Source organism: Phyllostomus discolor, chromosome 6, assembly GCF_004126475.2.
Source record: "Phyllostomus discolor isolate MPI-MPIP mPhyDis1 chromosome 6, mPhyDis1.pri.v3, whole genome shotgun sequence".
NCBI lineage: Eukaryota > Metazoa > Chordata > Mammalia > Chiroptera > Phyllostomidae > Phyllostomus > Phyllostomus discolor.
Window position 1 is genome coordinate 34,749,473 of NC_040908.2, and position 19,944 is coordinate 34,769,416.

The 19,944-nt window shown below is 39.5% G+C and overlaps 1 protein-coding gene across 4 annotated transcripts in view; it reads left to right on the top strand.

Annotated features, from left to right (window-relative positions):
• ACYP2 (acylphosphatase 2) overlaps positions 1 to 19,944 on the top strand; it is a 210,449-nt gene that overhangs the window by 83,179 nt on the left and 107,326 nt on the right. Inside the window, exons 1-4 of one of the 4 annotated variants that reach the window (XM_036027954.1) lie at positions 998 to 1,361; positions 11,765 to 11,781; positions 13,248 to 13,357; positions 15,831 to 16,097. In XM_036027954.1, coding sequence (XP_035883847.1) covers positions 1,223 to 1,361; positions 11,765 to 11,781; positions 13,248 to 13,357; positions 15,831 to 15,870 — 306 coding nt within the window. In that variant the 5' untranslated portion in view covers positions 998 to 1,222 and the 3' untranslated portion in view covers positions 15,871 to 16,097. Of the gene's footprint in view, positions 1 to 992; positions 1,362 to 11,764; positions 11,782 to 13,247; positions 13,358 to 15,830; positions 16,098 to 19,944 lie in introns of those variants that run through there. The other 3 variants (XM_036027953.1, XM_028516147.2, XM_036027955.1) reach the window with 3 other exon arrangements.

A 19,944-nucleotide genomic window follows, 5' to 3' on the forward strand; every position in this document is an offset into this window, starting at 1 on the left:
TATCAAATCAGATTGCAGAGGATTATTTTAACTCTATGGCCAGATGCAGAGACATATGTAAAGGTATTGAAGCCAACAAATATGTTGAGAAGTGCAAATTCTCATGAGTAAAAGGATTTGGAATTCTGGAAGGCAGCAGATTATCAATAGCTGTATCCAGATTCTTTGGAGTGGTGAGTTGCTTTAAATTAAAACTTCATATTAGCTCACCAGAAAGTAAAATTTTTTAAGCATAAATTGTTTTAACTTTCTAGGCAATTGCGGTGTTGCTGAATAGTAATCAAAACTGTAACAATGTTATACTAGTGAACAGATATTTTTTAAAAGTAAAGGGGTTTAGGTTTTATTTCATTTTATTTTTAAAAGATTTTATTTATTTTCAGACAGAGGGGAAGGGAGGGAGAGAGGGAAACTTGGATGTGTGGGAGATAAATCAATCAGTGGCCTCTCACACGCCCCCTACTGGGGGCCTGGCCCAATCCCAGGCCTGAGCCCGGACTGGGAATCAATCTTGTGATCTTGAAATTCGCAGGCAGGCACTCAATCCACTGAGCCACACCAGCCAGTTAAGGGTTTAGATTTTAAACCAGAATATACCAGAATCCAGGTAGAAGATGGATTCAAGCCCAGTGACTTTGTGAATCGTTGGAGATGGAGACGAGCAGACATCACCTTGAGAACTGGCTCAAAATCCCGGTTGACCAGCCGAGACATACGCCTGGGTTGCCTGGGTTGCGGGGCCAGGTCCCCGGTAGAGGGTGCGTGAGAAGCAACCACACATTGGTGTTTCTCTTCGTCTCTTCCTCCCTCCCTTCCCCTCTCTAAAAATAAATAAAATATTAAAAAAAAATCCCGATAGATTTGGCAGTCACTAACCAAACACTCTCCACCACCAGGCTAGCAGATCTTTCATTTCCAAAGCACTAAGTTTTCGGTGCAGAACTATTGACACGTGAGCACAGCACCCGGCTTTTATTTACAAACACTGAGAAAAGAGCGCCGCGGTGCCTGCGTGTTCTCCTCGGGAAGCCAGCCGGGTGCCACCAAAAGGCGGGGCAGGGACCGAGGCCTGGGGCACCCGGCCCGAGGCCTCTTTCCTCCAGACGTCCCCGGCGGCTCTCGCTCCCAGGCCCCGCAGTCTCATTTGTCGCCTTCCAACGCGTGACCCCGGCGCGCGCGCGTCCCGGGCCGGTGACTGGCGCGGGGTGCGCCGAGCGGCCCCATGTGCCCCCTCCTCCTCACGGCCGCCGCAGTTGCCGTGCCTCGAACCTCGCTCCAGCTCCTCGGCAGAGGGCTCGCCGCCATGTCTACCGCAGGGCCCCTCAAATCCGTGGACTACGAGGTGTTCGGAAGAGTGCAGGGTAGGGGACCCCCACCCCCCACTGTGGGAAACCAAAGTGGTGTTAGGGAGAAAGGAGACAAGACTGGGAGAGGACCTTCCCATCTTAAAGATCCCCTTCCCCGGAGTGGCTGGGACTTCCGCTGGGCCATGACACAGCAGCCGCGAGTGGGAAGAAGGCGAAAAGCGCATGCGCTGCAGAGCTGGGCGGGGCGGGGCGGGGAAAGAGCGGAGACGCGGGAGGGAAAAGGGAGGGGGCGGAGAGACCCCTGGGCTGCCTGAGCGGCCTTGCTAGTGGGGGCAGGCGGCCTGAAAGGGCAAAAATGAATTTGGGTAGGAAAAGGAGAGTCCTTACACAAGTTATCCTGTTACTTGCCTTAGAAAATACTAGGCTTGACCTGAGCTTTAGGAAAGACACCCATATGATGTTTCAGGGTTCACGCTGTTGGAGAGTATGTATATATATATATGTTTTTTTTAACTGTAACTTTTAAAAGAATTCTTAAAATGTTATGTAATTTTTGTTTCATCGTTAATTTAAATAGTTGCAAAGGATGTAATGTCTGGCTTATTTTAACTTGATATTTCCAAATTAAAATGTGAAATCACTGAAATTTATACAAGGGAATATAAATATGGTAGTGATTTTTTAAAAAGATTTTATTTGTTTATTTTTAGAGAGGGAAGGGAGGGAGAAAGAGAGAAACATCAATGTGCGGTTCCTGGGGGCCATGGCCTGCAACCCAGGCATGTACCCTGACTGGGAATCGAACCTGCAATGCTCTGGTTCACAGCCCGAGCTCAATATGCTGAGCTACGCCAGCCAGGGCTGGTAGTGATTTAATACCATCATTTCGTTTAAAATAAAACTCTTAACATTAGGAAATTTAACATTATATGTTTTCCTTTTGGAGTTTGATTTCCAGTTCATTTCCCCCAGAGAGTTTGATCCCGCTGTTGTGCTTGAGAGTGTCTCATTGATAACCTATCAAACTTTTCTGTAATATGTATGTACAATATGTATGTGTATATGTATACACATATATATAGGTGTAATATATTTTCTTGATTTCCTTTGTCCGTAAAGCTCTATTAGTTTTTTTTTGGCTTGAGTTACTATTGCAATTATATTAGAACACAATTGATGAAAATAATGTAAATACTTTAAAAAGTATGATAAATGTTATTAAAAAGTCAATTTGTATCGAAAAATTCTTTTGTAAGTAGAAATCTTGATTAAAGGAAGCATTGAATTATCCTTTTATTTTGGTACTCTGAGGTTTTTACAAATTGGGGCAATGTATTAGGGTAAGATTAAGGATGGATGAGATGATGTCTTTTGTAAAGAGATGGATGTTTCTTTCAGGGAATGATTATGAGAAGGGAGGTAGAGCAGGAGGGTAGGTCTGAGAAGCAGACCACAGGTGCCTTCTCAGATAGTCGGTTTTAGAAAAGAATACATATGAAGTTGAGGATCTGGAAACCGATTCCCTTAAAATTATCCATGGTTTGCACTCTGTAGAAAGTCTTTGAGTACACCAGGAGTATGGTACTCTGGAATGAAAACCACTACAATAAGTCACTGAAACATTATATATAATATATGAAAATGGTGGCAAAGGTCACCTGAGAAAATATTTGGTCCACTGGACAGAGATGGCAGTAGTTAAGGTTGTGTGTGTGTGTGTGTGTGTGTGTGTGTGTCACATTTACTGGGAGTGTTCCATGTGCCAAGCATCTTTTATTTACTTAATCTTTATCACAATTTTTCAACAATATATCTTACTCCTGTTTTAACAATGAGAAAACAAGTAGAGAGAAGTTCAGTAATTTGGACAAGTCCTAAACTGGCAAATGGGATTTGATCCTGCACCTCTCTAACTCTGAAACGTTCACTTTTCCATTATGAGTGTTTTCTGTGAATACATAATATATTTACATTGATTTTAATTGTGTAATTGCACTTGTGGGTCATATGGTTTATGAAAATCAATTTGGGGCATCAGTACAAATATAGGAAAGGTAAAAATAACATACATAATATACATAAACAGTGGCGTTTAAAAAAATGAGCTTTAGGGCAATAAATCCTGTAATTTGTAGTATATTAAGTGGAAGAGAGTACACGCATGCTATGGATTTATTAAGGCATAGTATTGTTGTCAGTGGAAATGAGGCTCTTCCACGGCATCATGAGGAAAGCATTCCAAGGACTCACAGAGGGGAGATTGTGGTGTGGCAAGATGGTTTATTCGTGTGGAACTAGAAGCTGCCCCTGCATTTCTAATTTCCCATTTCTTTCTGTCCTGCCATTAAAAAAGTTCAAACGGTCTTCAGCAAGGCCAAAACAAAAGCCAGGGTCCAGAGCCTCTGCTTCATATGAAAGCTTGGTCATTCGGGAGCCCACGCCATCTGCTGCAGGCCCCAGTAGCTGTTAGACCCGTGTGGTTGCATGCTCCTGGAGGAGAGATAATTCCAGAATGAATGGGTGAGTGTGGGTCGTGAGTGAGAGAGAGAGCAAGCACATGCTTCTTCATTCCCCTGGGATTATATTAGCTTGGGCTTGGGGTGGACCCGGTGCTTTTTCAAAAGAACCAGACAACTTCCCAAGTTTTCACAGACTTTTGATATGTATACACCCCCTAGTTAGCCTGACAGGCCTCTATGATCCAGCACCTCCCCTTACACCCCCAACACTCTGGTACCAGAGAGGGAAAGGGTGGAGTGTTAACTCCCTTGGTGGGGCAATGCTATGATCCCCTGGAGCTGGAAGCTGTAGCTTATGCTCCTAGATTATTAAGCTCGATGTCTAATTCCCTTTTGCTTCCCTTTCTTATCAATAATTAGCTAACTACCTATGTTAACAGTTTGTGGGACAAATTCTCAATCACATATTTGCACATACACACACACACATATACCAACATTTGCTGAGAATTTAGGATATGCCAAGCTCTGTACTCCATATTTTACATGCATTGTCTCACATGTATTTGATTCTCAATCCTGTAACCTCAACCATTTCCTCATTTAACAGATGCAGAAATTGAACCATAGAGAGTGACTTTCCCAGGTTACACAGTGAGTTAAGTGGCAGTGCTGGGATTTGAACCTTGACACTCTGATGCCAGGGCCAATGCTCTTCATCACTATATTGATTCTACAGTCAATACCCTTTCCCCCTTTATTTTTGCCTTCCTCCTGACTTACTCACTGAATACATATATACACTGGCCCAGAACTGTTGGACCCAGCCACTTGGATTATTCCTCAGATGACCCTGAGGACAATTTTATGGTACTTTTGGTTCCAAGGAAGTTTGACCTGGTCAGTAAACAGCACACTCAAAAGCTGCAGCCTCTGACTCTGTCACTTGCTCACAATGTCTGTCACTATTTCTGTGTAACAGTCTGTATCTCACAGTTTTCTTGTGGATTGCCTAAGAAATAAACCGAGTCATCGTGAGTCAGTGATTGTGTAGAAATAATTTACACTAAATAGCCAAAAATGAAAATTTTAATTTTAACACTATAAAATGGATAATAATTAAGGAGAGCATTATAAGATTAACTTTTAATTTAAAAGTATGGAATAATAAAATTGTGAGAACTGGCTTGTTAAAATTAATGACTAAGTAAATTTATAATGGGAGAAGTTATAACTGGCAACATTTAATATGGACAAAATATGAAGTGATAAATAAAGTTACCGTAAAATATTTAGATGGAAAACATTCCCAATGAAAATGGTTTTAATGACATAAAAATGAACATGGAAATGATTTAACCCTCCTGTGCTGGAAAATTGATCAATAAATTAAATTGGCTTCATAAACTTTTTTGACAAAATATTTTCCAACCATAACAAAGGGGTGCTGTTATATTTCCATTTAGAATGTTTGCATTTTAGACATCCTTGGTGACAAAATGGCAGTCGATATGTTCTAGGGATCAAAAGTACCTGCTCTGCTCTCAAATGCACACACCCTAATTTACGAACACATTGTATTCTGAGAATTAGTTCATAAGTCAGTTGTTTGAAATTCAGGAAAATACATTTATAGAAACCATATTACAAAGAGTGGATTCGCCTCTCAGGTCTGTCTGCAGACCCTACACTTAGAGCCTTGGGATGCTGCTGCTTTCTGTTGCTGCTTCTCCTCCTCTACTTTGTTTTTAAATAATTTTTTTAAAGTTTTAGAATATTTTTAGATTCATAGGAAGTTGGAAAGAGTTCCCGTATACCCACATCCAGTTTCCCTGATTGTTAACATCTTATATCAGTGTTACACATTTGTCAGGAATGGTGAGCCAATATCGGTACATTATTGTCAACTAAAGTCTATACTTCTATACAGATTTCCTTAGTTTTTACCTAAAGTCCCTTTTCTGTTCTAGACTTCTTTCAGGATATCACATGACAGTCATCTTATCCCCTCGGTCTCCTTTAGGCTGTGACAGTTTCTCAGACTTACCTTGTTTCCTCTACAGTTTTGAGAAGTACTTTGAGGTTATGTGCTTTGTAGAATGCTCCCCAGTTGGGATTTCTCTGATATTATTGTCCTGCTAAGACTAGGGTTATGGGTTATTGGGAGGAAGACCACAGAGGTAGGGTGCTGCTTTCATCAGACCATGTCAAAAGGATACACACTATCGATATGACTAACCGCTAATGTTGTTGACCTTGATCACCTGGCTGAGATCCAGTTTGTCAGCTTTTTCCCTGTGAAGTTACTCTTTTTTCTCCTCCCTCTCCATCCTCTACTTTTTAATCTCCACATTTCCAGAAGCTCCATGTTTTTGCCCCACCAACTTCTGTTGCTTTGGGCCTTTCAGATGAGGGTTGGGAGGCTGACCACCTGTATTTTAAGAGCATTTGTAACTGCGGCATGATTTGTAATGTTTCATTACAGTTACATCTAGAATAATATATTCTGAAAGTTTGAAAGGAAAAATGATTAAGCTGTGTATGGATTCTTTGATGTTTTACCAGCTCTCAGGTGAATACTAATGACACCTGTGGAAGTGGATTGTGGCAATCTGTTGGTTTTCCTGTGCTTTAGAAATTCAAGTTTGTTTTACTGATGGTATTAACTTAGTTTCAGTAACTTCTAATTCCTTTTCTCATCTTTGTTCCTGTAGCATTTCACTTGTACTTCTGTTCTACTTCTTGTTTTTACTTCTCTTTAATCCATTTTGCTTTCCACTGCAGTTATTGACATACTCATATCTGTGTCTCTCATTAGACAGTAAGGATAGTATTTTGAAGGTCAAGCTGCTGGCTTGTTTTATATCTTCTACAGGTTGTGCTTCTGGTGGGGACTTCAAAAGTGTCTCAAATTAAAGCACTTGGGGATAGTTGGCTTGGAGAAAAAAACAGTGGGGTGAGGCAGCTCCAGCTGTTTGAAAGATGTCGTGGTGTGAGTGGCTCCCGGGCACGGACCCTGGATGGATGGAGAAATGTTAAAGCAAGGCAGAATTTCATTCCATGTCAGTAAGTCCTTCCTAACCACTAAAGATGTTTAGCATCATCAAGGGCTGCTTTGTCAGCTGGGGACTGGATGGCTTTCTGCATTCAAAGCTGACGTGTGCAGCCAGGTCCTAGGATGAAGGGGTGTGTTACAACAGAAAAATCTGATTTTACATGACAGGAGGCTGACGTTTAAAATTCATGATGTGATTTTGTTGAATACCAATATTCCTTTGTAGATTTAAAGTGTGGTTGCCTTTGCAAATTTACGCACCTCAGAGTTCCTCACTGACGTATCTTTCCACAGAGTGAGGTCCACTTGCAGCTGACTGAGCCCCGGCTGAGCAGCTGAGCAGCACACCGTGCTCGAGTCTTTCATTACCACAGGGGCTGGCGTCTGTTCCAGGTTTCTCTTTTCTGCATGGTCTGGTTTCACACGTTTTTCCTGAGTTTACTGCCACCTTTTTTTTTTTATGTCTGCAAGCTAATGTCTTTCCCTGTATCTATATAACAGATTGCCTTTCTGATTCCCTTTCAGATCCACACTTCCACTCATCATTCCTCCAGCTTGTGTATGTAGCATTGAAAGTATTTTTATAGTGCTACAAGAATTCCACTTGTGATATTAGCCTGCCTTTATAGCTTTACTGTGTTTCTTCATTTGGTACCACAATACACTATCATCAGGAAACCTCTTATTACTATAGATCCACTTACAGAAATACGTAGGATTACCCAGCCCTCTGATTCCTTCTTCTCTATTTTCTTCACCAGGTGCAATTGCTGTAAGCAGTATCTTTTGGCTGATGTATCCCCTGTGATGTCCTGAGTTTTTCCTTGTAATTTATTTTTCAAATGAAGTATAATTTAAACTCAGTAACATTCACCCTTTTTAGTGTACAGTTCAAGGAGTTTTGAAAACCGCAGAGTCATGTGATCACCACCGCAGCTGAAATGCAGAACAGCGTCGTCATCCCCCAGATGCCCAGTGCCCCGGGCGGCACTCCCCTCTCCCCTCCCAGGCCTTGGCACCGCTAATTAGTTTCTTATACTGTAGTTTTGCCTTTTCCGGAATGTGGAATTAAAATTAAAACAGAAGTGTTTTATTACATTTAAAGTTGGATTTAGTTCTTGTATTTAAAGAAGAGATTCTAAAAGCTGTGGTTAGGTAAATTTTATATGTCAAGTATACTCAACTGTCCTCGTAATAAGCATTTTATTTTATTTATCATTTTAAAACAGAACAGCGATCTTCAAGCTTCATCATCTCATGGTATACATAAACTAATTACTAAATTCCGAGGCATGCCAAAAAATATTTTTTTGCCAGTATGACAAAAATAGTTATAATTTTGATTACTAAGCAGACTGTAAGTGTTGTTTTCTATTAACTTTAAAAAATATTTTATTGGTCATACCATTACAATTGCCCCAATATTTCCCACCCCCCACCCACCAGCACTTCCCTCACAGCCTGAGGAAATCCCTCACCACTGTTCATGTCCACGCATCTTGTGTATAAGTTCTTTGGCTACTCCATTTCCTATGCTGTACTTGATATCCCCATGACTATTCTGTAACTACCTATTTGTACTTCTTAATCCCCTCACCTCCTCACCCATTCTCCCACATTCCCCTTCTATCTGGCAGCCATCAAAACACTCTCTGTATCCATGATTCTGTCTCTGCTCTTCTTGTTTGCTTAGTTTGTTTTTTAGATTCAGTTGTTGATAGTTGTGAATTTACTGTTATTTTACTGTTCATAGCTTTAATCTTCTTTTTTCTTAAATAAAATTCCCTTTAACATTTTATATAACAATGGTTTGGTGATAATGAACTCCTTTAGTTTTTTTTTGTCTGGGAAGCTCTTTATTTGCCCTTCGGTTTTTGCTGGGTAGAGCAATCTTGGCTGTAGGTCTCAGGTTTACATAACTTTGAATACTTCTTGCCAATTCCTTCTAGCTTGCAAAGTTTATTTTGAGAAATCAGCTGACAGTTTTATAGGAACTCCCCAGTAGGTAACTAACTGCTTTTCTCTCGATGCTTTTAAGATTTTCTCTTTATCTTTAACCTTTGGCATTTTAATTATGATGTGTCGGAGTGGACCTCTTTGCATCCATCTTGTTTGGAATTCTCTGTGCTTCATGGACTTGTATGTCTATTTCCTTCACCAAATTAGGGAATTTTTCTTTCATTATTTTTTCAAACAGATTTCCAATCCCTTGCTCTTTCTCTTCTCCTGCTGGTATCCCTATGGTATGAATGTGTGGAATGCTCAAAATTGTCCCAGAGGCTGCTTACATTAATCTTATATTTGGGGATTCTTTTTTCTTCTTGGTTCTGAGTCATTGGTTCCAAGTCATTAGTTAGATTCTTGTCTTTATGCACTCTATTATTGTGTCCCTGTAAATTGTTCTTTATTTTAATTAGTGTATCCTTCATTTCTGGCTGGATCTTTTTTATGCTGTTGAGGTCCTCACTAAGGTCCTTGAGCATTCTAATAGCCTGTATTTTAAACTCTGCATTGGACAGATTGCTTATCTCCATTTTGTTTAGCTTTTTTTCTGGAGTTTTGATCTGTTCTTTCATTTGTGCCATGTTTCTTTGTCTCTTCATTTTGTTAGCCTCCCTGTGTTTGTTTCTATGTATTAGGTAGAGATGCTTTGACTCCATGTCTTGGTAGCATGGTCTAATATAGTTGGTGTCCTGTAGAGTCCTGTGGCACAGCCTGACCTATCACCCAAGCAGGATACTTCAGGTGTGTCCTTTATGTGGACTGAGTACACCCTCTTGCAGTGGAGCTTTGGTTGCTGTTGGCAGATCAATGGGAGGGATTTACTCAGGCTAGTCAGCTGCAAGGACTGGCTGTGACCACTGACCACTAACCTCTGCCCTTTGTGGAGGATCAGCTGTGCAAAGCAGGGTGGTGGTGCTCAGACATAGTCTGTAGCTATCCACTGGGTGTGCAGGCTCTGGGGTTTCCTGGGTGGTGCAGGCCAAGGTCAGCCTTTACCTGTGTTCTGCCCAGGACCACCCTGCATGAGCTATAACGCTGTCTGAGATGGCTGCTACTTGTGTTGGGCTTGGAGGTATGCAGGGAAAGCCAAGCTGTGAATCTAGGCTGGCTGCTGCTAGTGCCAGGCCTGGGGCTACTTAGCAAGAGTTATAGTGGCTGGAGGCTTAATGAGGCCAGCTATTACTTGTTTGATAGGAGTTTGGAAGTTGTGAAGCATGAGCCAAGACTAGCCATTCATATGGAAAAGTATATGTTTACAGCTTGGATGGGCCTGTAAGTTGGGTGGGATGGAGTCTCAGGGGACCTCCAGGGCAGGGCAAACAATGTTAGCCAGGTTGATGGAGTCTCAGATATGGCACGTGCTTGCTGGCTCTGTGACTCTATGGGGGAAGGGCTCAGAAAAGGGACAATGGCCTTTGTCTGCCTTTTGGTGTGGGAGAAAGCTGTCCCCCAGTTCCCACCTTGACACCAGACACTTCAGTTCCTTCTAGTATGCCACTGGTGCATTTCAAGCTGCTACGCTGGTACTAGAGCTCAGAGGAGTCAGTCTGCATAAGTCTGTGTGTGGGTTCTTCAAAGGGAACTGCTTGGGACTCCAGGAGTTTCTTACACCAACTCATTCCCTGTTGGTTTATGCAGCCAGAAGTTATGGTGACTTACCCTCCTGGAACTGGTGCCCTGGGTGGGGGTACCTGTGTGGGGCAGGGACTTGTCACTCCTGAGACATCCCTCTTGAATTTTTATCCACCACAGGTGGATGTAGGACCTGCCCATTCTGCATCTCTGCCCTTTCTACCAGTCTGTATGGATGTGGTTTCTTTACTTCTGTAGTTGTCAGACTTCCATTCAACTCGATTTCTGATTGTTCTGGGTGATACTTGTTCTATATTTTAGTTGTAGTTTTAATGAATCTTCTAACTTTTTGATGCTTTATTAAGTACATTACTTATTTACTCCATCTAGAATTTGTTTTTTATTTTATAATATCAGATTGGGGACTGACTATATTCTACCAGATGGATAGCCAGTTATGCCAGCACTGTTTATTAAGTAATCACTATTTCCTCATTGAATCGAAATATATTTTTATTATATATCAGAATCTCACATCAACTGGATTTTATTTCCGGATTCTCTGTTCTGATTGATCTACTTACTAAATATTCCTAGACTACCTTATTTTGCTGTGTATAATGTGCATTCTTTTGCCCACATTTTTGAGAGAAAATAAGGATGTGCATTATACATGGGTAGTACTAATTCCGTATCTATATAAATGTTTTTAATTCTTTTACTTATATTTATGCATTAAATATCTCTAGAAAGCAATAACAATATCCATATGCAAAATAATACCCTGGAATATGATCATTGGTTTTGTTTTTAAATATGAATAAATAAATAATTGAATTAAAAGATTAAAAGGAAAGAGCTTTTTTCCTGAAAGTTTGGACCAGAACTTTGGGTGTGCATTACACATGGAAGCTCATTATACATGGCAAAATACGGTAACACTCCTCACCGACTTAATTAAAGTGGCTTTCTGGTGTATTTCCTTTCGAAGTCTAAGGGAAAAGAAGTCAGCATCCCTGACTTAACAGTCACATATTGCACGCTTTAAAAGTTCTTGCAGCACACCAGGTGAAAATCACTGCAACAGAATAAATATAAAGTTTGACATTTTATTATGCTTTGAATAAAATATTGAAATAAAATGAAATATTCAGATTACTAATTTTCTTCCAAAGTAATTTTCCCTTTCTCTTTTTATTTTAAGGGAAGACAATTTTTAAAAAACATTTTTTGACTATATTCAGTTAGTAAAACTTTTGTTCATTTCATTTACTTACTGTTTAGTACAACCGATGAAAATTAAGTTAGGAAATATAAAATTTTTTAGAGGTAACAAGCTGACTGTTTTTAATTTTTCTTTTATACAGGTGTGTGCTTCAGAATGGTAAGTCAATACAATCTGTGTTATTTTTTGCCATTTTCTCCCACAGTTATTTCTAATCACAAAGATAGAGCACTTTTCTACTTATACTAGTCTACTGCTTATTTCCCATCCTTGACAGCAAATAAAAGCATATTTGTACTTCTTCAAATACAAATTACTGGCTAAGATTTTTATTAGAGCCGCCTTTACAAAATAGTCCATTAGAAACATTACAGCCTTCCTATCCTTTAGCTAATGTTGCCTATGAATTTCAAAATACCTCTTTTGAGGTGATCTAATTGAGCATTTTGATTAGGTATGTTAAATACAAAATATGGGATCTTGTTGTGGATGGAAGAAATCCTCTCAACAAGCATATGCGTCTCAAATTGCATAACTAAAAATGCACATGCTTCATAAGGTAGTGGTTCCCAGGGTTTTAGAAGTTAAAACTCCTTGTTGCCTTTTAAGTTTTGATTTTGTTAACATGCTCCTTTCCTAAGAGTTAAGTGTGGCTTGTATTTTCACTTACCGTCTGAGCTGTCAGTCATTAGCTTAGGTGTCTGTTCCTAACCTCTGGGCACTCTACTGTGTTCCCGCCTATGAAGTCCCCACATTTTGAGATAGTTGCATCCTCTACAGATTGTCCCTTTCCCATTATTACCTAGAGCTTGAGTTATTATCAGAACTGGCTTATACCTCAGCCCTAGCTGCAACCATCCTAGGTGTAACTGTCTCGGTTTGTGTTGCTTCACGTTGTGTGGAATGCGGAGTGTAGAGATCTTGGTCACCCTGGCTTCCAAACAGAAGAGCATGTTTTTTAAAAGTTCTAGTCAACTGGGTCCACAAGAATTTTAATATGATGTATTTACCACAACTCAAAACCAAAATGTTGCTAGGTTTTTACTTGCTAATAGCATAACAGTTTGGAACCAGGAAAAGAAATTAAAAATAAAAACACAACTATTAAGAATAATAGGAGGAATAAAGTTACCTGTAAAGAATTATAACATTTGTGTGGCAAATCCAGAGCCAACAGAAAACTATTTTTATCCAGTACTTTCTGTTGATAATAACTGGATATTTTTCAGTGATTGAGAATTTCAGAGTGAGCATCATTTGGAACCTAGATTAACAATGTAATGTAGTATTAGCTGAGGTAAGGGCAATGCGACTGAATTTTATGGATCCCAGAACCCATGATGGAAACTTTTTTTTTGAAGTAATTCCCAATATCACTTTATTTTCTTATAACATGCTTGTCTTTATTGAAAGTGGAATTTAAGAAAGCATTCCACTTAAGTGAAGGTGCTTGTAAATAGAGGTCTTACTGTAGACCAGCTACATGATTTTGGGGGGATAGACTATATTTTAGAGAAAGAAAAGATCAGCTTAGCATTTTTTGAATATTAGAATCAAGTATATTGTAAATTCAGACTTCGATTCAGACGTGGACTTTCTTTCCCTTTTTTTTCTCCTGAAACCAGTACACAGAAGGCGAGGCGAAGAAAATCGGAGTGGTTGGCTGGGTGAAGAACACCAACCAAGGCACTGTGACAGGCCAAGTGCAAGGCCCGGAAGAGAAAGTCAATTCCATGTAAGTAGCAAGACTAATAACACACTCATGCAATTTATGAACTTATTTGAATATTTCATTAGGTAATAGGAATCGTGTTGATGTACCAAATTCAGTATGTAGATTATAACTAAACTAACATGTTTTTAGGCAGACCAGCAAATAAATTATCAGAACTGGGGATGGAATTTCTGCATTTAGGAATGGATTTCCCATGGGTCAGACCCTCAAAATGCTAAATGGCATCACTCTCCAATCTCTATGAATTCTGTTTTAATTCCCCTCTAACCTGGGGGGAAATATCCAGGGTCCACGTGTTTTCATCTGAAGTGGCTGAGACAGAAGCATACACTTTAGGGTGGTTCTTGCTACCTTTAGCCTTCAACACAAAAAGATTTTCATCTCCTTTTTATTGTTTAAATATCTTTTTTTTCCTGGCTGGCGTAGCTCAGTGGATTGAGCGCAGGCTGCGAACCAAAGCATCACAGGTTCGATTCCCAGTCAGGGCACATGCCTGGGTTGCAGGCCACGGCCCCCAGCAACCGCACATTGATGTTTCTGTCCCTGTGTTTCTCCCTCCCTTCCCTCTCTAAAAACAAAAATAAATAAAACCTTTTAAAAAATCTTTAAAAATAAAAAAAATTAACCCAAATCTTTAAAAAAATCTTTTTTTTAACTAATTGTAATTTTATTTTTACTGTCAGTGAAAGTATGTTTAATGAGCTGTATGGTTACCATGGTATGAGGCCTTGCACACCAAAGGACACCAGATTCAGAAATACAGAAATAAGTGCTGTCATTTTCAAAGGCCTTATCTTTTTAGGTTTGTAAATTCCACTGCTATCTGTAGTCTTTAAAAAAAAAAGAATAGCTAACATTTATTGAGCATAAGCAACATGTTAGGCAATATGCTAAACATTTACATTACATAGATTATTTCATGTAATCTTTACAAGCATCTTATGAGGTAGGTACTAATTAATACCCAATTCATTTTATTTTATTGTTTGCAGTTTATCTTTGTTTTCACTACTTAATGTTTCAGATTTTAAAAGCAATACTTTTTTTTTTGTCTGTTGTAATATGTGAACTAATAAGATGCAGGGAGATATAAAAGCAAAGCTAGAATCTACCCCTCCCCCTCCACTTCCCTCCCTTTGTGTAACCTGTGCCAACTTTCTGAAGCTTTCTCTTTCATTTAATCATATTTAAGCATACATTTATAATTAGGGTTTTGCCTGTTTTTATTGAAATAGAATACTTTATGAATATTTTTCTGTGACTAGTTTTGTAATTTGATGGATGTCAACAATCAGTAAATATGTAACCATTAACTCTTTATTTTGTCTAATTTCTTTATGGGTAGGTACTTACTTGTGCTTGTATGTAAAACTGCACCCCAACTTGAAAAGTGGGTCCAAAAATTCAATTTCATAAAGTGTTAATGGGACATAATATTTTTGGTAGGATTGTTATAACAGGCAAAAAGAAAAAAATTGTGAAAAGTGAGACTTACTATTGTACTGAACTAATAGTTCAATGCATAAGGAAATTCCAAATGACTCGGAGGGAGATTGAGAGTGGGGACTGTGTGGAGGAGGGAGGGATATTCATGCCAATCATGTTATATCTGAGTCCATACTGTAGCAGGTTTTTGATTAACATCAGTGCAGTCATATACTTTATGCCCATTTTTTCTTTCCACCCCCTGCATATCCCTGCCCCTCTCACACGACCAGTAACCTGTGTTAGGAACCTGGTGCATTCCTTCTGTATTTGTCTCCATATTCACCTTTCATGCACACACACACACTTGGGACATATACAGTTTGGGGTAGTGATCAATGTTTGCTTTTTAAAAATGGGCTTATGGTGTATGTACTTTTCTGCACCTCACTGTTGTAAATGGATATAAAAATGGATGGATACATTTAAATGGATGTAAAAAATACATCCATAAACATTCTCCAAGTCTACTGGCATAGCTCTAATTTGTTCTTTTTAACGGCTGCTTCATGTTCCATGGCACAGATGTGCCATTATTCATTACCTTGTTGCTGGGAATTCATTTCATTTCCTGGTGTTTTGGTGTTTTTGCACTAAGAGCAATGCCATAATAGACATTTTGTTGGCGATTTTATTTTTAGGGGATAGAGTCCCAGGAGTGTGCTTTCTTGGTTGAAGTGTCCGTGTGCTGTTATTTAAAAATATTTGTCAGACTGCTTTCTAAAGACTTGTAAGCAAATTACATTTTTTTCTCTTTATCCTGTCAGTCATTGGTATTATTGCTCTCTAATTTTCCTTTTATCTGATTGCGGTAGAGTGCTATATGATTTTTTACTGTAATTTGCATTTTCAATTTTTATAAACTCAAATATGGTTCTCTTTTTTTTCTGGTTAATAAACAGACTGTAAGTGTTGTTTTCCTACCGATTTTTGGATGCTTTATTTATTACATTACTTATTTACTCCATCTGGAATTTTTATTTTTTAGTATGAGACTGGGGACAGACTGTATTCTACCAGATGGATAGCCAGTTGTGCCAGCACCGTTTGTTAAATAATCACTATTTTCCCGTTCAATTGAAATACACTTTTGTCACATTAAAATCTCATATCAACTGAGTTTACTTCTGTATTCTCTGTTCTGATTAATCTACCTATTTATTCCTAGACTAATACGTACTCCATACTGATTTAATTAAAGTGTCTCTCTAGTATATTTCCTTTTTTTAATTCATGTATTCGTTTTACTGGGTATTAATTTTCTTTCTAAAGTTTAAGATACTTTTATCATGTAATTGGAATTATATTTGATTTTTAAAATCTTACTTGTCTTACAAATATGCTTTTTAAAATAAACTTATTTCAGTGGGGGGGAAATGGAGACAACTGTACTTGAACAACAATAAAAAAATACAGTAAAATAATTTAAAAGAAAAAAGAACTTTATTTATAGAAGTTTAGATTTACAAAAAAATTGTGAAGATAGTACAAAGAGTTTCCATATACTATTCACCCAGTTTCCCTCTTAACGTTTTACATTAGTGTGATACATATGTTACAGTTAATGAATCCATGTTGATGCATTAGTATTAAGTAGAATCTGCACTTCACTCAGATTTCCTCAGCTTTTCTCTAATGTTCCTTTTTTCTTTTAGGAACTTATATTTTGCCTACTTTTTAGTTCTACATTTTTATAATATTAAGAGACTTGATATTAAATCCTCCTATCTAAGACTATGGATGTCTTTTCGTTGGCTCAGATTTTTAAATTTACCCTTCAGTATGATTTTATAGTTGTCTTTTTTTAAGATTTTATTTATTTATTTTTTAGAGAGAGAGGAAGGTGGGGAGAAAGAGGGAGAGAAACATCATGTGTGGTTGCCTCTCACGTGTCTCCCACTGGGGACCCGGCCTGCAACCCAGTCCTGTTCCCTGACTGGGAATTGAACCAGCAACCCTTTGGTTTGCAGCCCACGCTCAATCCACTGAGCTACACCAGCCAGGGCCTGATTTTACAGTTGTCACCATATGCTTGTCTTGCTGACTCTATTACTAAGTATTTGTCTTAGTCAGTTTGGGCCGCTAACAATAGTCTTAGTCAGTTTAGTTTGTAAACAATAGAAATTTATAAACCAGAGAAGTCCGTGATCAGGGTGCCAGCCTGGTCAGGTTCTGGGGAGGGCCTTCTGCCGAGCTGCAAGCTGCCAACTTCTCATTGTATCCTCACACAGCAGAAAGAGGGCTACTGTCTCTCTGGCCTCTTCTTATAAGGGCACTAATCCCATTCATGACGGTCCACTTTTATGACCTAATTTCTCCCAGAGACCCCATTCTCAAATATCATATTGGCAACTAGATGTGAATGTATGAATTTTGGGGACCATGCAAACATTCAGTCCATCACAATATTTTATTTCCTTCTTTCACTATCATGTATGGAATACTTTTCTCATTTCTGTTTCTGCATACTTATGCTAGAATAGAAAAATCGTAATGACTTGTGCATATTTATTTTACACCATAGAGTACCTTATCAAATATTCTCCTTAATTCTCATTAAATATTCTCATTTAATTCTCATTAAAAAACCCTATTAGGGTTTTTTTCTTTGTAAATTGTAGTCTATTAGATTTTTACATATACAATTATGTAATTAGCAAAAATGGGGCATGTTTTTTCATTGTTTATTTCATTTGTTGGACTCATCAAGGCAACATATAGTAAAAATAGCAATAGTGGGACTCCCTGTCTGGTTTCTGATTTCATTTGAAGTGATTTTATTATTTCACAGGTGGCATGATGTTTGCTGTTGATTTTGGTAAATATTCTTCATCACATTGAATTTCACTCTTGCGTTCCTTGAATTAAGCTGTGACTGGTCACAGTATGTTAGTCTTTTGAATCATTGCCAATATCTTATTTAGAGTTTTTGCATCTATATTTATTATATGGTTTCCTTCTTTAGGAGTCACTATAATAAGTTTTGGCATTGAAGTCTTTCTGCATTCATAAAATGTGTTAAGGAAGTTTGCCATCATTTCCTTCATTAGGGAATAATTTAAATAATATTGGAACTACTATTTTTGTTTAGTTTGTTGGGGTGACGTTGGTTAACAAAACCACACAGGTTTCAAACAAAACATCATCTGCATACTGCATCATGCATCCATCACCCCCAGTAACATCTCTTTTGTCTCCATTTGTCACCCCTTTGCCCTCTTTCACTCCCCCGCACTATCCCCTTTCCCTCTGGCTAGCACCAAACTGTTATCTGTGTCTCCCCATTTTGTCTGCCTTTTTGTATTTGACTCTGCGTATTACGTAGATCTGCTATGACTCCCAAGCTGTTTATGAGGGTTCTCTGATGAGGGTACCTTGTGGGTCTCAGCGGTGCAATCTTCTAGATCACTTGAGCTGAGTGCTCCAGAAATGTTTTTCATGTAGGTTATGTGCCCCGTCCTGTTATAGTTGAGTCTCAAACGCTGTTGTCCCATTCGTGGGGGGAGTTTGTGGGTAGAGAGCACCATTGGTCTAGGCTGGCTGACTATAAGGATGGACCTTGTTCACCGTGTATGAGTTGCTGCTCAGGGGCTGCCCCCTCCCCAGGCGGAGTTGTTTCCAGCAGGTTCTGGTACCTGCTGGAGTTCTTCTTTGGCTGTGCTATTTGTGTGACTGGTCGAGCTCTGGTGAGGTTGGAAGCCCACCACTGGTCGTGTTGCTTCTGGGACCACTTGGGTGGGGTTCTGGTGCAGGTTGGTGTCAGATGCTGTGTGTGACTGGCCTTAGCTACTTGTCTGGAGCTACCATGATTGTGGCCGTGTCTACGGGCCCTGGATATGTGTGAGAGGGGCCACGCTGTATTCAAGAGTGAGCTTCCTGCAGCTCTGAGCTAAGGGCAGATCAATAAAAGGTCCAAGGCTCTCTGAGGTCAGTGTCCACCTGTTAACTACTCTGCCACCCCCTGGGTTTGCCTGGACTTCCTCCAGAGCCCTTTGAAGAAAGACTGTAAAGTGGGCCTAAGCTGGCTGCACCCCACTTCCCCTTCCACACAGCACAAACTTGGTAGGGCGGCCTGACCTGTCAGGAGGACGGGGCTAGTGGTCCCCTACTTGGAGGCAGCATGGTCAGGCACCCAACGGGGAGAATGTGGCCCCTACTCTGGAGACCAGTCAGTCTCTGCTAGAGTCTCTACCTCTATCTCCCCTGCAGAGGAGAACACCACAGGTTTAGGTTAGGTGCAGCCAGCTGTCCCACTGCAGAACCAAGCTCAGCGGGGCGGGGCTGCTGGGACGGGGAAGACAGATCTAGACAGTCTCCCTTGAGGGGTGGCCCTGGCTGTGCCCACAGGAGGAGAACAGGTTCTGTGCCTCCCCCGTGAGGACTGGGAAACAGATCCAGACTTATCTTGGTGTTGTCATGATTTTTCTCTTTTGCAGCTTTTTGTAGTGGAAGTTTCAAATGTATACAGGAATAGAGAAAGCAGACACCAGAGGACCTCATGTGTCTCTGACCCAGTTTTAATAAAAATTATTTTCTGACTTTCTGGTTTTACATATTCCTTCAACTTTTTGTCGTTATTGTTAGAATATTTAAAGCAAATTTTCTTCATCATATTACTCACCTGTAAATTAGCTTGAACAATATGAAATTGCCAATGTTTGACAAAATTTTTACCTACAAAATGTCAATTTGACATTGTTTTATCTAATGCTCTACTATTTTTCTCTGTCAGAAACTCTGTATATCTATCAATATATTTTCTAAGCACCGCAGCAGATCTCACTCCAAATGTCACAGTGCATTCTGGAGCAGCTGCTCTTTCCCTGGGAGCTTGTCGCCCTCATGGTCTCGACCTAAGGCTGCTCGACAGCTAGAGCGGAGCGCGTTCCTATTTCCCCAGTCATGTGCTTTCACATTTCTTGATTTACTCCCTTGTTTTGTTAAAACATAATTCTCTAAACTTCCCAGGGAAAGGTGCATGAGAGACAAAAAAACCCCAAAAACCTGTATTTTTGCCCACCTTCATTGACCCTCATATTTGATTGAGTTATAAAATTCTGTGCCAAAAATAATCTCCCATTCAGAATCTTAAAGGCATAGTT